Raw genomic sequence first — 23,506 nt, forward strand, 5'->3', positions numbered from 1 at the left:
TGCATTTTAGAAGCTATTTTTACTGTTAATATAACCTGCAGAGCCATACATAAAACCCTCCCATTAATCTGACTTTTCCAATTATCACTCCTTTGCTTTTCTTTATATTTTTACTATTATTATATCTATCCCTAATCACATAGATTGGTTTTGCCTGTGTTGTTAAATTCTGCGTAAATGGAATCATGCTATGTGAATTGTTGCTCTTGCCTAACCTTAAGTCAATAGATTCATCCATGTTATTGTGTGTACTTGTAGTCCGTTCCCTCTCATACTGTGAAGTATTTCATTGTGTGGGTATATCACAACTGATTATCCATCCCATTGTTAATGGGCATTTTAACCATTTTCAGTTTAAGATATTTAAACCAAATATTTCTAAGAACACACGGGAGCACTCATCCTGGTACCTATAAACGTATCTCTAGGTATATCCCATCTAGGGGGAAATCTCTGGGTCATGGAACAATATGTATATATTCAACTATAATAAATAATGCCTCCTTGTTTTCCACAGCGGTTTATCAATTTCTATTCCTACCAGTGGGGGTTGTTTCTGTGGCTCCACATCCTCACCAACACTTGGAACTCTCAGACTTGAAAGTTTTTACCAACCTGATAGGTAGGTATAGATATCCCATTGTGGTTTTGATTTGCCTTTTCCTTATCACCAATGATATTGAATACCTTACAAAATGTTTATTGACCATTGGAAAGATGTTTTGTAAATGTCTATTGAAGTCTATGGGCATTTTTCTGTTGAGCTGTCTATATTTTTCTTATTGGTTTATATATATATTTTATATATTCTGAACAAGAGCCTTTTCTTGGCTATATGTCTTAGAAATATCCTGTGAGGCTTGCCTTTTTGCTATCTTAATAATATTTTTTTTTCTACTTTCCATGTTACCTTTTATTTTTTGTGAACATATTTTACCAATAGGCTACTGACTGAAATATTCCATCTAGAACATGAAATAGTCACTCTGCCCCATTTCTCAAACATCCATTTTGTCCTTTCACATACCTTTTTTATTACTGAGTTATCAATCCTCTTAACAAATTTTTAAGTGAACTAGTGTTGAATGATAAGCATAATGTTATACAGCAGATCTCTAGAACTTTTTCATCTTTCACAATTAAACTTTATACCCATTGAACAGCAGCTCCCCATTTCCCCTTTCTACTACCTTTGGCCTCCATTCTCTCTATTTCTATGACTTCAGCTTTCTCAGATTCCATATATAAAATGAGAACATACAGTATTTGTCTTTCTCTGTCTGACTTACTTCACTTAGCATAATACTCCCAAATTCTATCCATGTTGTCCCAAAAGGCAGGATTTCCTTCTTTTTCATGGCTGAATAATATTCCTCTGTGTGTGTGTGGTGTGTGTGTGTGTGTGTGTGTGTGTGATGTTTTCTTTATTCATTCATCCATTAGGCTGTTTCCATGTCTTGGCAATTGTAAATAATCCTACCATGAACGTGAGAATACAGATATCTCTTTGAGATACTGATTTCCTTTCCTTCAGATATATACCCAGGATTGTGATGGCTGGATCTTATGGTAATTCTTTTTCTAATTCATTGAGGAAACTCCGTATTGTTTCCCATAGTGGCTGTACTAATTTACATTTTTCCAATAGTGCAAAAAAATTCCCTTTCCTCCACATCCTCGCCTACACTTGTTATTTCTTGTCTTTTTTATTTCAGCCATTTTAACAGGTGTGAGGTGATCTCATTGTGGTTTTAATTTGCATTTCCCTGATGATTAGTGATGTTGAGCATCTTTTCATGTGCTTGTTGGTCATTTGTATGTCTTCTTTGGAAAGATGTCTATTCAAATCCTTTGTCCATTTTTTAATTGTACTCTTTGTATTTTACTATTTGGTTGTATGAGTTCCTTATATATTTTTGATAAAAACAGCTTATCAGATGGAATGTTGAAAATATTTTCTATCATTCCATATGGTGCCCTTTCATTTTGCTGATTGTTTCTTTTGCTGCTCAGAAGCTTGTTAGTTTGATGTAGTCTCACCTACTTATTTTTGCTCTTGTTCCTTGCACTTCTGGTAACATTTCCAAAAAACTGTTGTCAAGACCAGTGTTGAGGAGTTTTTCCCTACATTTTCTTCTTGTGGTTTTACAATTTAGGGTCTTACTTTTAAGTCTAATACATTTCAAGCAGTGTATAAACAATGCTTATATCTTTGACTGCTTGCTGGCCATTAACCTCAAAAAATATTTTGAGAGTTCCCTGGGGCCTTGGGATAACTGTTTTCCCCTTCAAAAAGGATTTGCATTTGCATCTGCCTGCTACCTAGGGGCTTCACACTCCTGAACCATATTAGGCTAAATTCAAGTCTTGAGTGTCCCTGGTCTAATTAGGCTTTGCCTACTCAGGGTGCAAATCTGAGAGAGGATTCTTCTGGACCCTCCTAAGGAAGGGTCTCTGGAAGCCACAACCCCAGAGATCCATTTTCTTCTCCATTCCAAAGATAGCAAGGCAGCCATCTGAGCAGTTCCCAATGGCTGCAGAGGTAGGAGAGAAAAATCTAAATCCAATTCATCCATACCTGAGGATGTAACATCTGGGGCTCCAGCTCAGAGGAAGGGTTCTCCTGCAAAATATTCCACTTTAGTAGGCTGTGGGCCTTGACTTCTCTCTGGACATGATTACAGACATGGACCCAGAGCTCAAATGGCTGTGGCAGCAATAAGTGCCTTCTGGATAAAGATAGCCTTGGTGCTTTAATGTTCTGCTTACCTCCCAGTTACAGGATCTCAACCAAACACTGGTCAGGGAGGTCCCAGTAACTTTTCAGATCTTGAATATTTTTAAACTGCTGTATACACAAACATGCACCTATTCAAACATATACATATGAACTTTTGTCCAGCATATTTTATTGTTTTCAGTGGGAGGGTTAATCTGGGTTACCCAACTGACCATTACCAGAAACAAGACTTAGATGGTATTTTTAAGTGTCTTTGTCAAGCAAATAATTTTTCAGATCTATTTGGTTTTGTTTCTTTACTTGTTTTTTTTAGCACATTTTTTCCTGTGCCATAATTATACTTTGTATGTGGTACCCCCCTAGCTATAACACTTTTCCTTCCTGCATTGTCCTTTACTGAGCTCTTTTTTTTAATGTATCCATTTCTGTCTTTTTTTGAGAGGGAGAAAGAGCACGGGGGCGGGGGGGGCGAGGGAGAGGAAGAGAGAAAATCTTAAGCAGGTTCCATGCCCAGCACAGTGCCCAACACAGGGCTCGATCTCATAACCTGAGCCAAAATCAAGAGTCAGACATTCAACCAACTGAGCAACCCAGGCACCCCTACTGAGCTAACTCTTATTCATCCTTTAAGATAGTCCAGGAATCATCTCAGCAAGTCTTATTGCATTCTATTCTCAAATAATCAGAGTTGGTGTCCCCATGCACTTTGTTGCAGAGAAGATATACTTAACAACCTAAGTATTGCAGAGGTACTAGTCAATACAGGTAGACACACAGACCAATAAGAACAGATACCAGCTGTAAACAACCACTACCAGCATGTACTGAGTAAATATCAGCATGTTCAAAGAATGTACTACAATAAGGTGTGATAATAAATGTATATTATCACAGTACACTGTTCTCTAATTTGCTGTTTACATATCCCCTTTGATAATCTGTGAGGCCATTATGGACAGGGAGCAGTCATATTCACCTGGAATCTTATGTTGCATGGATTCTTGCTACAAAGAAGGCCCCAATAAATATTTTTTTCAATTAAGTTAAAGAAATGCTATGTTCATGGAACTGCCTCAAAAATTCATTAAATAAATCACTTCTTATCCCTTCACAGCTTTAACCACTAGAAGTTCATGAACAATGAATTCATTGCCCTCATCCTGTTGGAACACCTCTGCTGAACTTTTGAACAAATCCTGCAATAAAGAGTTTGCTTATCAAACCCTCAGCATTGTAGATACAATCATCCTCCCTTCTATGATTGGGATTATCTGTTCAATGGGGCTGGTTGGCAACATCCTCATCGTATTCACTATAATAAGGTAAGAGCTTCTGCTGTTTTCCATAATTTAGGCACATTCTATACTCACTAAATGAATCCTTTTCCCTCTATAGGATTTTTCTTAATGAAATTGGTTTTGGAAATATTTGGTTAAGATCATTAAAGAAGATTCTACAGATATTTGCATCATGTATTAAGTAACATCTGAGTTGCAAAACTCAAAATGAAAAGACCTAAGCCAATGCTTACTGCTGGGTTAATGAATTTTTAGAGCAGTGATTTTCAATCTTAGCCCCATACAGGATCACCTGGGGAGCTTTCAAAAATCCTAATACATAGTTTCATCCTAGACTAATTAATTCAGAATCTCTAGAGCTGGAGTCCAGGCATGGAGTAAAACTGCAATGCAACCATTTTATTTTCAACTTTCAACAATAAGAGTTTTCCTGTGTACAGCCCAGAGATGTTTATACAGCCAATAAAGACAGAGTTTCTGTATTTATTTTTAAAAACAACAACAACAACAACCTGTCCTCCTCAGGTTGTGAAAGAGACTATTTTGTACTCATTTGGGCAAGAGAGAGAGACTCCACCTGATTGCCCAAAGATTCAGGCCGTCACAGAGCGTGGGCTGTTCCCCTCGGTGTAGACCAGCCCCATGTAGGTCAAACTGAGAGACATCTGCTCCCAACACCTCCTGCCTTTGCTTCACATCTCCCACCTCATTCAGGTAATTTCCTCCTTCCTCTCAACCCCAGGGCATAGAGCTCAACCTGGAAAATAAGAATAGATTTACTTGTTTCCCATGGTTCAGAGTTACTGTACAGAGTCAGTGTGCCCCCTCACTGCTTGATATCTTTGCTATCCTGATTATTTTCACATTTAAGTTTCACTTGTTTTAATCAACATAAGATGTTAAATGTTACCGCCCTAGTCTCTAATCATGCTTATAACCATCATTAAAGAAAATTTCATCCATGCTTCTCTATAAGAAAACACATTCAAAAGTACTTCCTAGTAGGTGTTTTCAGCATTATATTAACAAATAACTACAACGATCTTTTGTGTAGCATATTATACTTACAAAGCACAGTTGCAATCTCATTTAATCCTCAGAAGAGCAGTACTATTATTATACCCATTTAGGGAAAGAGGCCTAGGAGAGAAAATAACTTGTCCAGCATCACACAGCTAGTAAGTGACTGTCCTGGCATTGAACTCAGATCCCATGATTGCAAATTCCAGGCTATTTTCTCCACACTGATAAAAACAAACAATCAAGGCACCTGGGTGGCTCAGTCAGTTAAGCATCTGCCTTCCACTCAGATCATGATCCCAGGGTCCTGGGACAGAGTCCCACATCGGGCTCCTTGCTCAGGAGGGAGCCTGCTTCTCCCTCTGCCTCTGCTCCTCCCTGTTCTCTTTCTTAAATAAATAAATTAAATAAATAAATAATTTTTTTTTTAAATCATCAAAACTAGAAAGATGGTTGGATTTACCATGTGGATAAAAGAATCCTCACAGAACCAATTAAGAGTAAGAGCAGCCTTCAGGATGGTGATGGAGATGACACTCACCATCCCTGAGAAAGCTCATAACTGGTCACTTTCTCCAGGTAGCTTCTCACCAGCAAGCCCACTTTCAAATTTTTATTGTCATTATCTCTGCTGTTAAATGTAGCATTATGAATGGTATTTTTTACACCATCCATAATTGAAAATTTATTTAGTATATTAGAATTTTACTCTCAATGAATTCAGGCATTTTTTTATTGTATCCTGTAAAGCCATTTGTGAATATCAAACATTTTATTTTTTTAATTTAAATTTTAGGTAGTTAACATATGGTGCAATATTGGTTTCTGGAATATCAAGCATTTTACATTAATTTTTTTAAGTGCTAGAAGTAGTTCAACGCAATACGTATTACTAATGTCTATTGCAAACCCAGCACCAACGGTTATGAAAATACCAAAGAAATGTGGCAGCATCTGATTCTAAAAAGTTCATAGACTAGTGGAAAAGGTAAGATTTAAACACATAAAATTGAAAAACAATACAAGACATTATAAACACTCAAGTGAAAAAAAAAAAAAAAGGATGGTTCAAATAATGAGTTCCAGGAAGGGTAATAAAAGTAATCAGATATTCTCAGGAAGCCTCAAGGAGGCAATAGCGCCAAGTAGAAAGTTAATAGTCAGAAACATGAGGATGTTTCTAGCTCGCTCCTGTTTGCCAGTTGCTCCTGTCCACTTCTCCTTCCATCTTCCCCTCATACTCCTTGGTACTTTTACTGTCCTCTCTTAGAGATATATGTAGCATGCCTCACACCCATACAGGCTTGGCCCCACTGAGGAGAAATCAAGTTCTTATAATGTGTTGGCCCTGCAGAAATGGTTGCATTTTTTACAGGCAACTTTTATATGCAAAGACTCTTCAATGTTAGATTTCAGACCCTGTGACAAGCTGCTGAAGAGGTATTGGGGCCAGAGAAAATTCCTGGTTCCCCTCAAATTACACCAATAGATAATGGCCTGATCCTATGTACTCATCTGGAGACAAAGCTGGAAAAAAGAAGAAATGTGGAAAATGAACTCTTCTAAAAGTCAATACTGAGGTATAATTCCTGGAAACAGATTCTCAACATAAAGCAAATAATCATTTAACTGGAAAAAAGAAAACCTAAGCCATCATACTGACTAATTTATTTGCAATGATTATGAAAAACCTGTCTTTTCTTTGTATCATTACCATTTTATAGATAATATGTGAGAAGATATATGTTAATGGAGCATTTAAGATGAATCTTTTAGTCTCTCAAAAAACATTTGGGAGCAACTTAATTTTAATTTTTATTACTAGGACTTTAATATTTTTCTTTGCAAATTGCTCTCCAAAAATGTATTAGTCTTTCAAAAGTCATGTGAAAGCAAATTAATTTAATTTTTTTTTGGCTTGGAATTTATCTAACCCTTCTTTTTTTAAATTGCTCTCCAAAAATTTTAAGGTAATTTGTATTAATATTTTCATCATGCCTTGCCATAACCTTTTATTTGTTACCTTCTTACCAGATGGGTGGCTTAATTAAAATACTAAGACTACACTAAAAATAAGGAGAAATAGATACATTTAAAGATTTAGGGACTTTCCCATTTATGATGAATAATTGTCTCAGAAGAGGATGAATAGAACTAAAAGTCAGTAAGATCATTAGCAATGCTGGGAAGCAAGCAATGAACTAACTCCTGACTTTGCAAAGGAATACTAGAAACATGTATGAAAAAAATAGGTTTAAGGAAGATGGAGTTTCCAGAATAAGAGGTTCTATGTGGTTGTTTTTAAAAGTAAGAAGTAGGGCACCTGGGTGGCTCAGTCGTTAAGCGTCTGCCTTCGGCTCAGGTCATGATCCCAGAGTCTTGGGATCGAGTCCCACATCAGGCTCCCTGCTTGGCAGGAAGCCTGCTTTTTCCTCTCCCACTCCCCCTGCTTGTGTTTCTGCTCTCACTATCTCTCTCTCTCTGTCACGTAAATAAATAAAATCTTTAAAAAATAAAATAAAATAAAAGTAAGAAGTAATTTGTGCATTAGGAAGGTGACTATAAAGTAGTGAGGCCAGATGATTCCTAGTCTGTCACGCATTAAATTCACAGCTAGTCAAAAGGAAGCCAGATTAGAAAATGTAGGAGGGAAATTGGGCCAATTATAACATAATCATTTCTCCCTTTTATTCTTCAGAGAGAGATTAGTGAACTCCATTACACAATTAGTTCCACAGTCACAGTGGGCCCTGGGAAGCTACTTCCACAAAGGGGAGGATGTTCTTCTCCATCAGTCCCTCACCCCCACCTCCTGAACACATCTTCCACCTGACAGACAGCTTCATGTGGGCAAAGACTCTAAGGGATGGCCTTCTTCCTGATAAATAAAAAGTCCTCGTTCTGTCATTCCCTGACCTCAACTCCCTGTCAACAAGTTCACACTAAATCATGAATTACTGAAACACCTTACTTTAAACCTGACCAATGGTATCTACATTTTATACAGAGATTACAAGAGGGTTAGTGCATTAACCTGAAGGAACACTAACGATCTAATGGTGGAAGACCAGTGCTAAGACAGATGGGGAGGGGAAATACTTAGAACAAGGCCTCTTCCTTTCTCCCACCCAGTTTAAATCATAACTACTGGCTCCCTCTGACCCAGCCCTCAGCCATTCTCAGAGTGTCAGCCACATGTAAGCTCTTGCTGGGGTTGACCATACTCTTGCCGCACACATACACTATGTTTTAGATACTGCAGAACCTCTCAGTTACGTCTATTCCCCTGAACTGGAAAGTTGTTGAGAGAGCCTCCTTGCGATGGTCCAGTGCACCAAGACAACTCTGGAATCTAAATGGGTTAAATGCCTTGCCCAAGGACACGAGGGTGTAGAAAGGAAAATGGAATACCCAGTCAGGTTCTCTTTCAACTGTATTATACTGTGTATCTAGAGCAAGGTTGGCAAATATGTCACTTGACCCTAAACTCTCCCATCCATGCCAACCATCTCTAATCTGTGCACAGGTTTGTCCTGTAACTAGTGCCTGTGTGTGTGAAGACTCAGAATTCTTCTCAGCACAGTGCTCCACAAAATCACTACTAATCCACTGGGGTTGGCTCACAATAGGAATTTAATTCAACTGGAGTTAAATGCCTAACAGGGGCTGGTAAGGCAACCCAGAGATACACAAAAGCAGGAAGCTACTACTGTGTCCTACCACCATCTCCCACCCCACACCACCACCCTTCTCCTGGCCCTGAGCTGGATGGAGAAAAGGAGGCAGGTGGGTTTACAGACCTCAGGAGTCTGGGCTGCTTGGTGGGACCTATAGCCATAATGGGATCTGGGACCATGGAATAGGGGCTACAGGATGAAGGTGGAGCCATGGATGGAATGCAGCCACTGCCCAGAGATGCCAACAGCAGAAGGAACAAGGAAATGCGCTGGTCTCCCCTCTCTTCCATCTTCTAGTTTCCCCTCCAATAGTGCTTCCCATTGGCCAAAACCAACCAAAAGCCAGTTGACAAAGATACCTAGGAACACAACCGGAGAAGGGTGGGAAATGGATTTGAGAGCAAGCTGATCAGCAAAGCAGCCTCCTGCATGTGTGGTGTTATATGTTTTAGCAGTTTTCTTTAATCCATAGCATATATTGTTATTTCCGACTACAACATGTAAACACATTTTTAATAGAAAAATTTTAAAGTCAAATCAGTCCTACTACTATTACCTAATAGATAATCATTGTAATCAATTGATACATGACTCCAGCATATTTTTAAACACATGTTGAAATAAATTATTTAAATGTTACATAAATTTATGCTACATACATAATTGGGACTTTTTTACTTCATCAGTATGTTTCCCTTTGGTTAAATATCTTGCAAACTATGATTTGTAACAACTATATAATTTATTGTAGGATAATGTGGAATACCATAATTTATTTTATCATTCTTCAAATTAGTGAGCATCACATATGGCTATGTTAACCATATGGAAAACATGTTAGCTAAAATGATCACTAGTCTACATTTTTTATTTTAAATGTTTGAGTCATGAGAGAGAGAAATCTAATGAAGTCTGTCAACAGAAAATCTGGAGATAAATTAGATCTAAAAAAAGAATGTAAGTTGTATAGGTAGAGACTTTACAATTTCTCTTTATTTTTGTTTTAATTTCTATGTTGTCACTTTTAGTAAAGAAAGCAATAATAAACATAATGTGTTATTTTTATTGCCCTATTATCTTATGCCCAGATCATCGTTTGCTTCAGAATTCTCTTTTTCTATACAGAATATCATCTAGAAACACTTAATTTAATTCTTTTTAATTGCCAGTTAATAGCCTGTACTGTCCTCAACAATAGAATTACCATAATTTATTATCAGTAAATGATGGGTGCCTGTCTAGAGAAGAGCAAGGGCCGTGAATCTAATAGCTGCAATTAGACCCTAAGCAACCACTTATGGTTTATATCCCAATTCAAATGGAAAAAACATCTGTTTAGAGGCTAAGATTTATGGGGGTTTTTTGTGGTGTTTTTGCTTTGTTTTTTGTTTTTTTAATGTGGAACTCTTTCTACCTGACCTCTAGGGTCTATTCTCCTCCACCCCTCCCCTGCCAAAGGCCTGAAGAAGAGAGGATGAGAGACCAAGGACAGTCACTTGGCTGCTCTTTTGGTTGACCGATCTTTTCTTCAAATCTCTTCTCATTTTGCGTCTTTCTGATATGAGTCACCACCTGCTGGGGACAAGGAACCAACATGCTTTATAGTGGCATCAACAAGGCCCAGAGTGTGGTTGCTGAGTTAGGAACTCAATGGCAGTAACTTCCCACACAACATGTACTTGCCAGGGCCTGGGTAAAATATCCTCGCCGACTAGTCTCACAGAAGGATTCTCTGGCTTAGAAATAAAGGTCACAGGCTGTAGAATTTTCAGCCAACGAATAATAGAGTCACACATTAGCCTCCAATCCACAGAGCAAAGCCCTGAGCTAGCAGTTGTGGCATAATCTTAGGGCTAACTCTTATGTGCTCTTTAAAGTCTTATTTGTCCTCAGTTCAGATGCCACTTCTGCCAAGAAATCTTCTTTGACTGTCCCCAGGGGAGGGGGCAGAGGCCCCTTTCGTGTACTCCTTGTGCTTCCTCTAGCTTTCTCTCATCACTGCAGTGATCGTTTATTTAGACATATCTAGACTACAAGCTCCTCAATGTTACAATTTATAGATTACTTAGCTTTGCAGCCCCAGAGCACAATATAATGCTTGACATATAATTGGTGTTCAATAAAATATTTGTTGAATTAATGAATATTATCTCCCAGATAAAGATGTTACCTGTTTATTATTGAATGTTCCAACTCCTTGAACCTAGGGACCACCTGAATTTTAAATTTAAATTTCTGCTTTTAGAAAAATTCTTTTGCCTACAGAGTGTCATATCTAGATAGCATTGAATTCACTCTCCCCAGAGTGATCATTCTCTGAGCCCTCTACCAGTTTACTCTTCAGATTCTGTCTCCACACTATCCGGACTTCAGGGTCTTAATTTATAGTCTTTGCTATTGGGTTAGATTTTGTTGGAATATTTCTAAGTAAAGGTTGAAATTTCTTTCACAATGACCTATTAGGATTGACTTCCACTTCAGTGGAGAAAAAAAAATGCATTATACAATGGAAACCATTTGTTCTCCCTGTTCAGCTGTTTTTGGTGCTAGCTTGAGTGAGCTTAGAGTTGGTATAATTTGTTACTATGTAGAAATTACCCCCAAAACTTAGTGGCTTAAAACAATAAACATTTATTATCTCACACCATTTCAAGGGGCGAGAATCCAGGAAGAGCTTAGCTGGGTGGTTCTGGCTCAGAGTCTCTCACCAAGTTGCAGTTAAACTGTCCTCCGAGGCAACCGTCATCTCGGCAGGAGTGGGAGCATCTACTTCCAAAGTAGCTCACTCACACACCTGGAAGACTGGTGCCGGCTGTTGGCAGGGGGCCTCATCTCCTCTCCATGTGGACCTCTCCACAGAGTTGCTTAAGTATCCTCCCAAGATGGCAGCTGGCTACCCCAGAGAAAGTGATCCAAGAGAGAGCAGGGAGGAACCCTATAATGCCTTTATGTTCTTATGTCATGCATTGTCATTTCCACCATATTCCATTTGTGAAAAGTGGGTTACTAAGCTCAACCACCCTCAAAGGGAGGGAACTAGGTTCCATCTTTTGAAAGCTGTATCAGAGAATTTGTGGCCATATTTTTAAGCCCCCACAGGTAGTTATCAGATATATAGTTCAGAATGTTTAAATATGCACAAGACTAGGCATCCGTATGTGCATTTGTGTAGATTTTCCTTTAACTTCTTTTAAAATTCATTTTGACAATTAACAATTTGTAACAGGTGGCAGTAATTGAAGAAGGTGCACACTTTCAATATCAATCCTCAGTTTCCGTGCTTTTCTTTCAGGTCCAGGAAAAAAACTGTTCCTGACATTTATATCTGCAACCTGGCTGTGGCTGATCTGGTTCACATCATTGGAATGCCTTTTCTTATTCATCAGTGGGCCCGGGGAGGAGAATGGGTGTTTGGGGGGCCCCTCTGCACCATTATCACATCCCTGGATACCTGTAACCAGTTTGCCTGTAGTGCTATCATGACTGTGATGAGTGTGGACAGGTAAGTGAAGAAACTTTGAAATAGCTTAACATAATTCAGAAGTGTCTGTGCTTCCCCACTGTCATCCCAATTTAAGCAACATCGGTGCTAGTTTGTAACAGCCACGTTCCTCTTCCTTTGCTTGTTTCATTGTAGGACTTAAAAATCTTTTTTCCAACTTTCATAGAAATATATATATATATATATTTTTTTTTTTTTAAAGATTTTATTTATTTAGTCATTAGAGACAGAGAGAGAGAGGCAGAGGGAGAAGCAGACTCCCAAGGAGCAGGGAGCCCGATGCGGGACTCGATCCCAGGACCCTGAGATCATGACCTGAGCCGAAGGCAGACGCTTAACCATCTGAGCCACCCAGGCGCCCCAGAAATATATATTTTTAATGGAAAACTTAAAACACTAAAATCTCCTTTTTGCAAATCATTCTTTTTAACTTCAGTTTTATTTATAATTCACTGCAAGATAAAGATATCTTGAAATCATGAAATGTTGGAAACCAGAATGAGTACATCATTCTTGCAATAAGGAAGCTGAGGTCCCCAGAAGTGAGGGGCTTTTCTGAAGGCGCATGGTGAGTCAGTGGCAGAGCTGAGAACTGAAGTAGGTCTCCTCACTCTGTCCAGGGCTATTTCTGGTATGTTCAATGTCTCACTGGGATGTTCAATGTCTCACAGACTCCTGTTATCACCTAGCAGCTTGAAGGAATCTGGGGAATAGATTTGGGCTCCTGAATAGTTATGAAGAGATGTTCCAGTACCAGGAAGACCGTATTTTATGTCTTTTACACCCCTTGTTATGACTGGTTAATGCAAATGCTGCCATTTTACATTATTAGAAGTGCTTTTGACTGTGACCTGGAATGTGCCAGAACCATATTCACCAACAATGTAAACTAATGTTATTAGAGGAGATGATAGTGATGGTGGGTACTTGTGGAGCAAGTGAGTGGTGGAGCCCAGTTCAGACCCAGGCTGTCTCTAGAGAGGGCAGGTTGCTCATAACTACCTCCTTATTTGGCCTCTGTAGGAAGCAGGCAAGCTAGGATGTCCCTGCATCATCCAGATGCTAGGACCTCCAGACTAGGTCTTAGCAGCATTCCCCAAATAGAAACAAGCCCTAACGACACAGTAATATGCATAACAGGAATTTTCTCAGAGAACAACCCACTTAAAATCTCCATCCATCTTCCCATCCTTACCCTAAGTTAGCACACTTGACTTCCCCCTTGCTCTGATCTACTTTATCTTTCTCCCTTGTTGCCAATATATCACATAGTTTAATTTACTTTGTGTGTAGTTGTATGTGTGTACTGTTTATTGTTCAGCTTCCCCTGCCCCTCAAATGTAAATTCCACAAAGGCAGGGTCTTTGATCACTAATATGTCCCAAGTATCTGCGTGACACTCCCTGGCACAGGGGTGCTCAAAAAATATTGATGAATGAATGACTGCCAATCTTGAGGACTATGTTAAATTTCCCTGGTCCATCCGGGACTCCTTCCTGAGCTCTGCCTCTTTAGCCTTCCACATCTGCCTTTGGGGTGGGGGAGTGATGAGCAGTTTTTCAAATGAATAAAAAAAGGAATAGCGAGGTTCAAAGAAATCATTCACTGAATCATTATTATTCAGACATGAATAATGATGGTGATATTTAATGCATTTTTTATAACCTGTTGCCTTCCCGTAAAAGAATTCTCGAAATACAGAGTGTGCTTCTCAATTTATAATTAACACCACATTTTAAAATCAATGTACTATGTAGGCCTGCTTAGTTCAGCTGAAGCCAGCTAATGCTGACCCAGGGCAGGCCCACGGCAGGAAAGCAACCTACAGTACAGGTCCTAACCAATCGTAATCCCATTCTCAGAGATAAAAAAAGCTTCTTCATACCCTGTACCCTGAAGGCAGGAGAGTATTGGCTTTTTCTTTAAAGAAGGGAAATCATACCTCTTCTGTAAACCTCTTACTGCAAATAAAGAGAATGGACATTGTCTGCGTTGGAACAGACCAACTGTACACATTTCCTAAGGCTCACAGGTTCTTTTCTTTGAGGGTGTTTGTGTATGTGCACGTGTGTCTTATACACCTGAATGTCATTTTTTTTAAATCTAATGGACGCAGTGTGCTAAAATTTTACTTTAGAATTAAGACACTCGGGCCCTTATCCTTCTCTTGCCCTCCCTCTAGAGGATCACATGACCAAAGAAAAACGAAGATTCTATAAAACTGAACTTTTTCCTCTTCAGCATTTCTTAAAGTTCCAACTGTACTAAATGCATAAAACTTCAACAATATCTGCAATTTTGTAAAAAGAAATGGAGTTTTCTTTGCAAGGCCATAAACATGACATTGGTCATGTCAGTGCCATCAGTAAGCCTTATTATTTATACATTAAGTCATTTTAATTGCCAATTCAACAGAGCATAAATTTTAAGTGTTTCTAATAATTTTCATCCTTCTTTCTCTGATCAGTAATAACTACAAGTATGTGTAATATTTCAGTAGTGGGTGCCTACCTCCAAATCAACACCAAAAAATTATGTAAACACCCAAAATATTAAAAACATATACCTCCAGATGAAAGCTGCCTAGACTACTTTTGTAAATAAATTCTCTAGAACATCAAAAGTCAGTAAGTAGAAGCCAAATTCCCTATTCATTCATTCATTCATTCATTCAACAAATATTTGAGTATGACCGTAGGCCAGGAACTATGCTGGATACAGGAGATAAAAGAACATTAAACTAATAGTCAAGGTTTCTGCCTTTGTGGGGTTTTCACTCCTGAGATGTAGACAGACATTAAGTGAAAAGTCACACAGGTGAATGTGTATTGCCACACAATGATACATATTAGGAAGGAAAAGGAGAGTTCCCCTACGATCTGCATGTATAGTCATGAGCCCTTGTATAGAGTGAGTGGTCAGGGGAAGCTTCCCTGAGACACAGACTGTTAGATAGGAACTCAGAGGAAGAGCAGGAGGAATTAGAGGGAGATTCTGCCAGGCAGGTAGGACAGCATGCACCTGGCCCCAAAAGGGAAAGGAGCTTGAAGGAAGGCCAGAGAAAGACTGACACAAGTTACAGCCTAAGTGACAGGCAGGGCCAGGTGGAGAAAGACTTTGCAAAAGCAATGGTAAGAATTTTGAATTTTATCCAAAAGGCGATGGAAAACCAGTGAGGGGTTTTCAGCTGGGGGAAGGAGGATGTTGGGGTGAGGATATAATCAGAGAAGATTCGCTAATCTATTGATGCCATGACTCCATCATCCTTTAATCCCAGACAGAATGATGGCTGGGCTGCTGTGCAATCACTACCCCATCCCCTTCCCCAGCAGGGGCAGGAGGGGTGGGGAGGGGTCCTTCTCTCCTTAGCCGCAGGTGATGAAAGTGCAGTATTCAGGAGGAGGAGCAGCGGGGGTGCCCTGGGCCGCAAGAATCTCCCTGCGTGCCAAAGGGTCCCTTAACTAAGTTTTCCCTTAAAAAGTCCTGCCTCTTATGCAAAATTGAAAGAACAGGGGATAGGAAATTTTTTATTTTTATAAATCTTCCTTAAGTAGCTCTACAAAAATTCAATGACCATCAAAACATATTTTACATTAATTTAATGTCTGCAAACGCTGCCTTCCAACACCCGCACCTCCAGCAAAAGTGCGCTTTCACAAATACTCTTCCTTCTGGGTCTCGGCTCTTTAGCTTTCAGTTGGCTCTGAAAAATTCTTCTTGGATTTTCTAGAGAACCAAATATATTTGGTATGTCAGGACTTCAAGTTTAATTAATGATTATCCTTTTTTCTGAATCAGAAATAGAATAAAGAGAAGAAAGAAAACCCCTCTCCCTATGAAATTAGCCCATTTCCCCTCTCTGGCCTCCAGCCTGAGTTCCCTGAGGAATTTGCATTGTCTGTACTAGTCACATTTGTGTATCCTCACTGTGATTTCTGTGAACTGAACCTCCAGGAGCCTGGGGCCCCCACTGGAAAGCCATCTGGGCAAAATGTCTGTCCCGGTGGGCCAGAGCCTCATCCTGCCGGCAGACTCTCCTACCAGCCAGAGCACTCGCCTCCTTCCTGCCTCCATGGCAGTAAATCCTACTGGAAAGAGAGCCTCTCCCTCCTGGAGGAAACCCCAACTCAGAGACCACGTTTTCCAGAGCCTAGCCTGGGAAGCACCTTTGTAAAGAGAGAGTTTGCACAGGGCTGAATTTCACCATTATCAGTGTGTTCATGGAAATGACAGCTATTTCAGTGAGTGGTTTATTCAGACTTGCAGGGTCAAGAGTTGTTTTCTCTGCGGGTACCAGCCAGCTCTTAAAAAATATAACTTTCTTTTACCCTGATGGAGGTGTGCTTCAGGGAGGATAATAATACTAATAATTTACTTTTGTCATGAACCTTTCATCCTTGGAGCTCAGTGCTTTTATTGATTGTTCCCAAACCCTTCTTAACTGGCTTTGCAGGTACTTGGCTCTCGTCCAACCATTTCGACTTACAAGTTGGAGAACGAGGTACAAGACCATCCGCATCAATTTGGGCCTTTGGGCAGCTTCCTTCATTCTGGCTTTGCCTGTCTGGGTCTACTCGAAGGTCATCAAATTTAAAGACGGCGTGGAGAGTTGTGCTTTTGATTTAACATCCCCTGACGATGTACTCCGGTAGGTTGTTAAAACTTAAGAAAAATAGAGTTGAATTAAGTTGTGAAGTGCTTCATCCTCCTTGTCAACATGTGAGCAGCCACGTAGAGTGTCTTTGGGGATCCTCTAAGGGGCAGTCTCCCGCTTACTTTTCTGCTTTCCACAATCAGGTTGGTAGCTTGATTTTAAGAGGAGGGTAACCTTTAGAAAAAGATTTGGAGTTTGGGCGCCTGGGTGGCTCAGTCGTTAAGCGTCTGCCTTCGGCTCAGGTCATGATCCCAGGGACCTGGGATCGAGTCCCACATCGGGCTCCCTGTTCGGCGGGAAGCATGCTTCTCCCTCTCCCACTCCCTCGCTTCTGTTCCTGCTCTCGCTGTGTCTCTCTCTGTCAAATAAATAAATAAAAAATCTTAAAAAAAAAAAAAGAAAGAAAAAGAAAAAGATTTGGAGTTTAATTATGTAGCCTCAATGGACACAAATATATTTAAATATGGATTTTAAAGATCCATGGCAACCAGACACAGCAGGAATGCAAAAATCAAGGGAGGGGCAAAATTTCCGAAATTGTCTAGGAGTTACTGAGACTCAGACCTTATTGGTATGCCACTGGAGTGTGGTTGAATGGTGTTTCCCCCCATATTCAAGTCCTAATCCTCAGTACCTGTGAATGTGACCTTATTTAGAAATAGGGTCTTTGCAGACATCATCAAGTTAAACGAGGTCCTGCTGGATTAGAGCCGGCCCCCAATCCAGGGATTGGTGTCCTCATGAGGAGAGCAAGATTTGAAGGGACACACAGGGAGAAAGCCTGTGAAGACAGAGGCAGGGACTAGGGTGATGCATCTACAAGTGAAGTAACAGCAAGGTTTTGCCAGAAACCAGCAGAGGCAAGGAGAAAGGCAGATTCTCCCTCAGAGCATCCGAAAGGAGCCAACCCTGCCAACAACCTTATTTTCACACTTCTATCACCAGAATGGACACAATAAATTTCTGTCGTTTCAAGCCATCGGGTTTGTGGTATTTTGTTACAGCAGCTCTCAGTAACTAATACAGAAGCCAACACAGGGATTTCTCACATTTTAATTTGAAAGGAAAAATTAAGTCAAAAATTTTATTTGAAATTTTTGAAGTCTATGACTTCAATTGAAGTCTATGACTAAAATTTTTTGATGGCCTACTAAGGGCCATGTATCGTGCTAGGTGCTTTTTGCATACATTATCTCAAGTCAATCTGGAAGATTCCTTTTTCCCATCCACCACTTGTTAAATAGATGAGTCATTTCTGCATCATGTAGTCACAGCCCAAGAGGGATGGAGGTAGAGGCCCTTGCAAGGCTACAAATCCAGTAATGAAAATCTCCAGAGGACCGCAACATCACTAGGATCAATTGTTTATTCATTATTTCTCCCACCAGCACTGGCTGCACTCACAGATAAAAACCATCTGCCAATTTAAAGGTGAAATGATATTTAATCACTGGTGGCCGATACATTAATATGGACCCCAATGTATCTTAAAGAGGAGCCCAACCTGAGATGACTGTAGAACTTCAGCCTGTGTCAAAGAAATAACAATGCTTCACTGTTTTGCACCAGCATCTGCTTCTGCTATTTTTGGTTGGTTATCATAAAGGATATTCTGAGGTTCTAGCCTCTGTTGATCTTCCCAGAATTAAGTTCTCATGGGGAACTGAGACTGGAACCACTGTGTGGCTTTCAGAGTCCCTCTAGTCCCAGGTGCTCTCTCTTCCTGCCACCCTGTCCACACCCACCCAACGTGGGCTGCCTTCTTCCACCAACGCCAAGGTTCTTCCAGGAAGGAAGACACCTGGCGTCTGTGCAGAAATGGAGTTGGCTTACCTGAGAATTTCCCCTGGGGGAGCACCAAGGAAAAGACGGGCTCATTTCACAACAGGCCCTTTGAAAGGCCATCTGGAGCATTGATTACAAGTGTGGGTTGTGCAGCTCAACTGTCTGTCTGGGTTCAAATCCCACTTCTGCTCATTACTAGCTGGATAACCTTGGGCAAGCCACTTAACCCCACTGTGCCTTAGTTTGTTCTTCTGTAACATGAGAATATTAATGGCAGTTGTACTCATGGGATTGCAGAGATTCAGTGGACTGAAGTATGTAAAGTACTCAGATCAGTGCCTATTATATAATAAATGCTACCTGCTAGTCCATATTGTTGTTAATAACACTAAAAGATAATGGTAATACATATCTCACCTGTTCATACTCACTAGCCTCAGGCTTGGCTAGAGAAGAGATAAGCACTGTTGCTAGCAAACAATGAAGAGCAAGACTTTTTTTTTTTTTTTTGCAGTTTCTTTTATTTTTTTCTTTCAAGATTTTATTTAAATTTAAGTTAGTTAACATATAGTGTAGTATTAGTTTCAGGGCTAGAATTTAGTGATTCATTACTTGCATAATAACACCCAGTGTTCATTACATCAAGTGCCCTCCTTAATGCCCATCACCCAGTTACTCCATCCCTCCACCCACCTCCCCTCCAGGAACCCTCAGTTTGTTCCCTATAGTTAAGAGTCTCTTATGGTTTGCCCCCCTCTCTGTTTTTATCTTATTTTATTTTTCTCTATGTAAAAGCAGCAAAGATCCTTAACTTTTCCAAGAACTTTTATCCTGGGCCCTGAAAAATTAGAGAATCATGCCTCATAAACTGTAAAAGTTCCTGGCATTGTGAATATGACAGTCATGTCTTCTCTCTCTCTCTCTCATTTTACAGGTATACACTTTATTTGACGATAACAACTTTTTTTTTCCCTTTGCCTTTGATTTTGGTGTGCTATATTTTAATTTTATGCTATACTTGGGAGATGTATCAACAGAATAAGGATACCAGATGGTAAGTGTTTACCCTATCTTGCTTTATTTGTTGAAAGAACAATTCAGAGATCCTAAGACATCTACAACAGAATTTTAAACAACAATCACTTGAAACATACCACATTTAGACATATGGGCATTAATGTCTGCATGAGCAATTTGTGAAAACAGGACATGTTCTGAAGCAGCTATTTGAGGATCTCTCAGTGATAAATGTTGCAATCACTGATGTAACGGTTTCATAAAAATGTAAACAGAACTCAAGATACTATTTAAAGAATACTTTTATATTTGTCATCAATAATGTTATTTAAACGTTTTATTTGTACACTTTGCAGAGTTGTGTACATATGTAAATATCTTAGATGCCATGTATAACTTTCTAATTTTTGTGTTTTAAATTTTTAATTTGGAGGATAGGGATCTCATTAATATTTGAATACTTAGGACAAGATTAATTAGGACTAAATAAAACCGGAGACTTACCCTAAGACAATAGACTTGGGAAGAACCTTTAAAGATATTTGTCTCTAAAACTCTATGAATAAATCTAAATTATTTTCTAGGGGGGCCTGGCCTTGGTGGCTAAGTCGGTTAAGCATCCGACTCTTGACTTTGGCTCAGCTCATGCTCTCAGGGTCCTGAGATGGAACCCTGCCTATGCTCCACACTCAGTTGAGGGGTAGGGGGTTGGGAAGGGCCTGCTGAGGATTCTCTCCCTCTCCCTCTCTGTCCCTACCTCCCCTGTGCACGTCCTGTTTCTCTCTACACATAAATAAATAAATCTTTTTAAAAAATTATTTTCTAGGGGCGCCTGGGTGGCTCAGTTGTTAAGCGTCTGCCTTCGGCTCAGGTCATGATCCCAGGGTCCTGGTATAGAGCCCCACATCAGGCTCCCTGCTCGGCGGGAAGCCCACTTCTCCCTCTCCTTGTGTTCCCTCTACTTGTGCTCCCTCTCTTGCTGTGTCTCTCTCTGTCAAATAAATAAATAAAATCTTTAAAAATAAAAAATAAAAAAATTATTTTCTACTTGAAATTATCCATACCAAGTTGTTCAAGTGAGTGAGTCAGTGAATACATAATATGTTGGATTTTAAAAATATTATCAAAATTTGTCCTTACAACAAATTACTGTATTTGCTTTGGACAGACAAGATCACTAGATTTCCCACACATAACCGCCTCTTAATTAATCCCCTCTTAATCCCCTTCACCTATTTCAACCATCCCCCCACCCACATCCCCTCTGCCAACCACTAGTTTCTTCTCTATTTTTAAGAGTCTATTTTTTTATTTGTCTCTTTTTTTGCTTTCTTCATTTGTTTTGTTTCTTCCACATATGTGTGAAATCATATGGTACTTGTCTTTCTCTGACTGACTTAATTCCCTCAGCATTATACTCTGTGGCTCAATCCATGTTGTTGCAAATGGCAAGATTTTATTCTTTTTTATGGCTGAGTAATATTCCATCATATGTATATATCACACATTCTTTATCGTTGTCTATCAATGGACACTGCAGTTGCTTTCATATCTTGGCTATTGTAAATAATGCTGCAATAAACACAGGGTTACATATATCTTTTTCAAACTAGTGTTTTTGGGTTTTTTTGGGTAAATACCCAGTGGTGCATTACTGGATCATATGGTAATTCTTTTTTTAATTTTTTAAGGAACCTCCATACTGTTTCCACAGTGGCTGCACCAGTTTGCATTCCCTCCAACAGTGCAAGAGCGTTCTTCTTTCTCCACAACCTCACCAACACCTGTTTTTTTCTTTTTTTTTATTTTAGCCATTCTGATATGTATGAGGTAGTATCTCATTGTGGTTTTGAAATGCACTTCCCTGATGATGAGTGATGTTGAGCATCTTTTCATGTCTGTTGACCATCTGTATGTCTTCTGTGGAGAAATATCTGTTCCTATCTTCTGCCCATTTTTGAACTGGAGTATTTGGTTTTTTGGTGGTGAGTTGTGTAAGTACTTTATATATTTTGGGTACTAACCCTTTATCAGGTATGTCATTTGCAAATACCTTCTCCCATTTAATAGGTTGTCTTTTTGTTTTGTTGATAGTTTCCTTTGTTGTGAAGAAGCTTTTTATTTTAATGTAGTCCCAATAGTTTATTTTTGCTTTTGTTTCCCCTGCCTCAGAAGACCTATCTAGAAAAATGTTGCCATGGCTGATGTCAGAGAAATTACTGCCTGTGCTCTCTTCTGGGATTTTTATGGATTCAGGTCTCACATTTAGGTCCTTCATCCATTCTGAGTTTATTTTTGCTCATGGTATGAGAAAGTGGTCCAGATTCATTCTTTTGTATGTAGTTGTCCAGTTTCCCAACACCATTTGTTGAAGAGAATGTCTTTTTCCCATTGCACATTCTTGCCTCTTTTGTCAAAGATTAATTGACCATATATATAATTGTGGGTTTATTTTTGGGCACTCTATTCTGTTCCATTGATGTATGTGTCTATTTTTTGTGCCAGTATGAGACTGTTTTGATTACTACATCTCTGTAGTATGTCTTGAAATCTGGAATTGTGATACCTCCAGGATTGTTCTTCTTTTTCTAAGATTGCTTTGGCTATTCAGGGCCTTTTGTGTTTCCATACAGATTTTAGGATTATTTGTCCTAGTTTTGTGAAAAAAATGCTGTTGGTATCTTGATAGGGACTGCATTAAATCTGTAGATTGCTTTGGGTAGTATGGACATTTTAACAATATTTGTTTTCCCATTCCATGAGCATGAAATATCTTTCCATCTGTTTGTCGTATTTTCAATTCCTTTCATCAGTGTTTTATTGTTTTCAGAGCACAGATCTTTTACCTCCTTGGTTAAGTTTATTCCTAGGCATTTTATTAATTTTGCTGCAGTTGTAAATGGGATTGTTACCTTAATTTCTCTTTCTAGCTACTCATTACTAGTGTATACCAATGCAACAGATTTCTCTATATTTATCTGTATCCCACAACCTTACTAAATTCACTTATCAGTTCTAGTAGATATTTTTAGTGGAGTCTTCAGGGTTTTCTAAATATAGTATCATGTATCTGCATAATAGTGAAAGTTTTACTTCTTTTCAATTTAGATGTCTTTTATTTCTCTTTGCTGGCTGATTGCTGTGGCTAAGAATTCCAGTACTATGTTGAATAAAAGTAGTGAAAGAGAACATCCTTGCCATGTTCCTGATCGTAGTGGGGAAGCTCTCAGTTTTCCTCACTGAGTATGATGTTAGCTTTGGGTTTTTCATATATGGCCTTTATGATGTTGAGGGACCCTCCCTCTAAACCTATTTTGTTGAGGGTTTTTATCATGAATGGGTGTTGTACTTTGCAAAATGCTTTTCCTACATCTTCTGAAATGGTCATATGGTTTTTATCCTTTCTCTTGTTAATATGATGTATCATATTGATTGATTTGTGAATATTGAACCACCTTGCATTCCAGGAATAATCCCACTTAATTGTGGTGAATGATTTTAATGTACTGTTGGAGTCAATTTGCTAATTTTTGTTGAGGATTTTTGCATCTATGTTCATCAGAGATATTGACCTACAGTTCTCTTTTTTTTGTAGTGTCTCTATCTGGTTTTGGTATCAGGGTAATGCTGACCTCAGAGAATGAATCTGGAAGCTTTCCTTCCTCTTATATTTTTTGGAATAGGTTGAGAATAGGTATTAACTCTTCTTTAAATGTTTGGCACAATTCACCTGTGAAGCCATCTGGTCTGGACTTCTGTTTGTTGGGAGTTTTTTGATACTAATTCAATTTCATTGCTGGTAATCAGTCCATT

General features: G+C 39.1%; 1 protein-coding gene across 4 annotated transcripts in view; it reads left to right on the forward strand.

Moving 5' to 3' along the window:
- MCHR2 (melanin concentrating hormone receptor 2) overlaps positions 1–23,506 on the forward strand; it is a 54,875-nt gene that overhangs the window by 23,872 nt on the left and 7,497 nt on the right. For all 4 annotated transcript variants that reach the window (XM_032408173.1, XM_032408171.1, XM_032408172.1 and 1 more), the window contains 5 exons: positions 518–622; positions 3,855–4,062; positions 12,028–12,237; positions 16,691–16,885; positions 19,611–19,730. In XM_032408173.1, coding sequence (XP_032264064.1) covers positions 3,881–4,062; positions 12,028–12,237; positions 16,691–16,885; positions 19,611–19,730 — 707 coding nt within the window. In that variant the 5' untranslated portion in view covers positions 518–622; positions 3,855–3,880. The remainder of the gene's footprint in view (positions 1–517; positions 623–3,854; positions 4,063–12,027; positions 12,238–16,690; positions 16,886–19,610; positions 19,731–23,506) is intronic.

Source organism: Phoca vitulina, unplaced genomic scaffold (assembly GCF_004348235.1).
Source record: "Phoca vitulina isolate PV1807 unplaced genomic scaffold, GSC_HSeal_1.0 scaffold9, whole genome shotgun sequence".
NCBI lineage: Eukaryota > Metazoa > Chordata > Mammalia > Carnivora > Phocidae > Phoca > Phoca vitulina.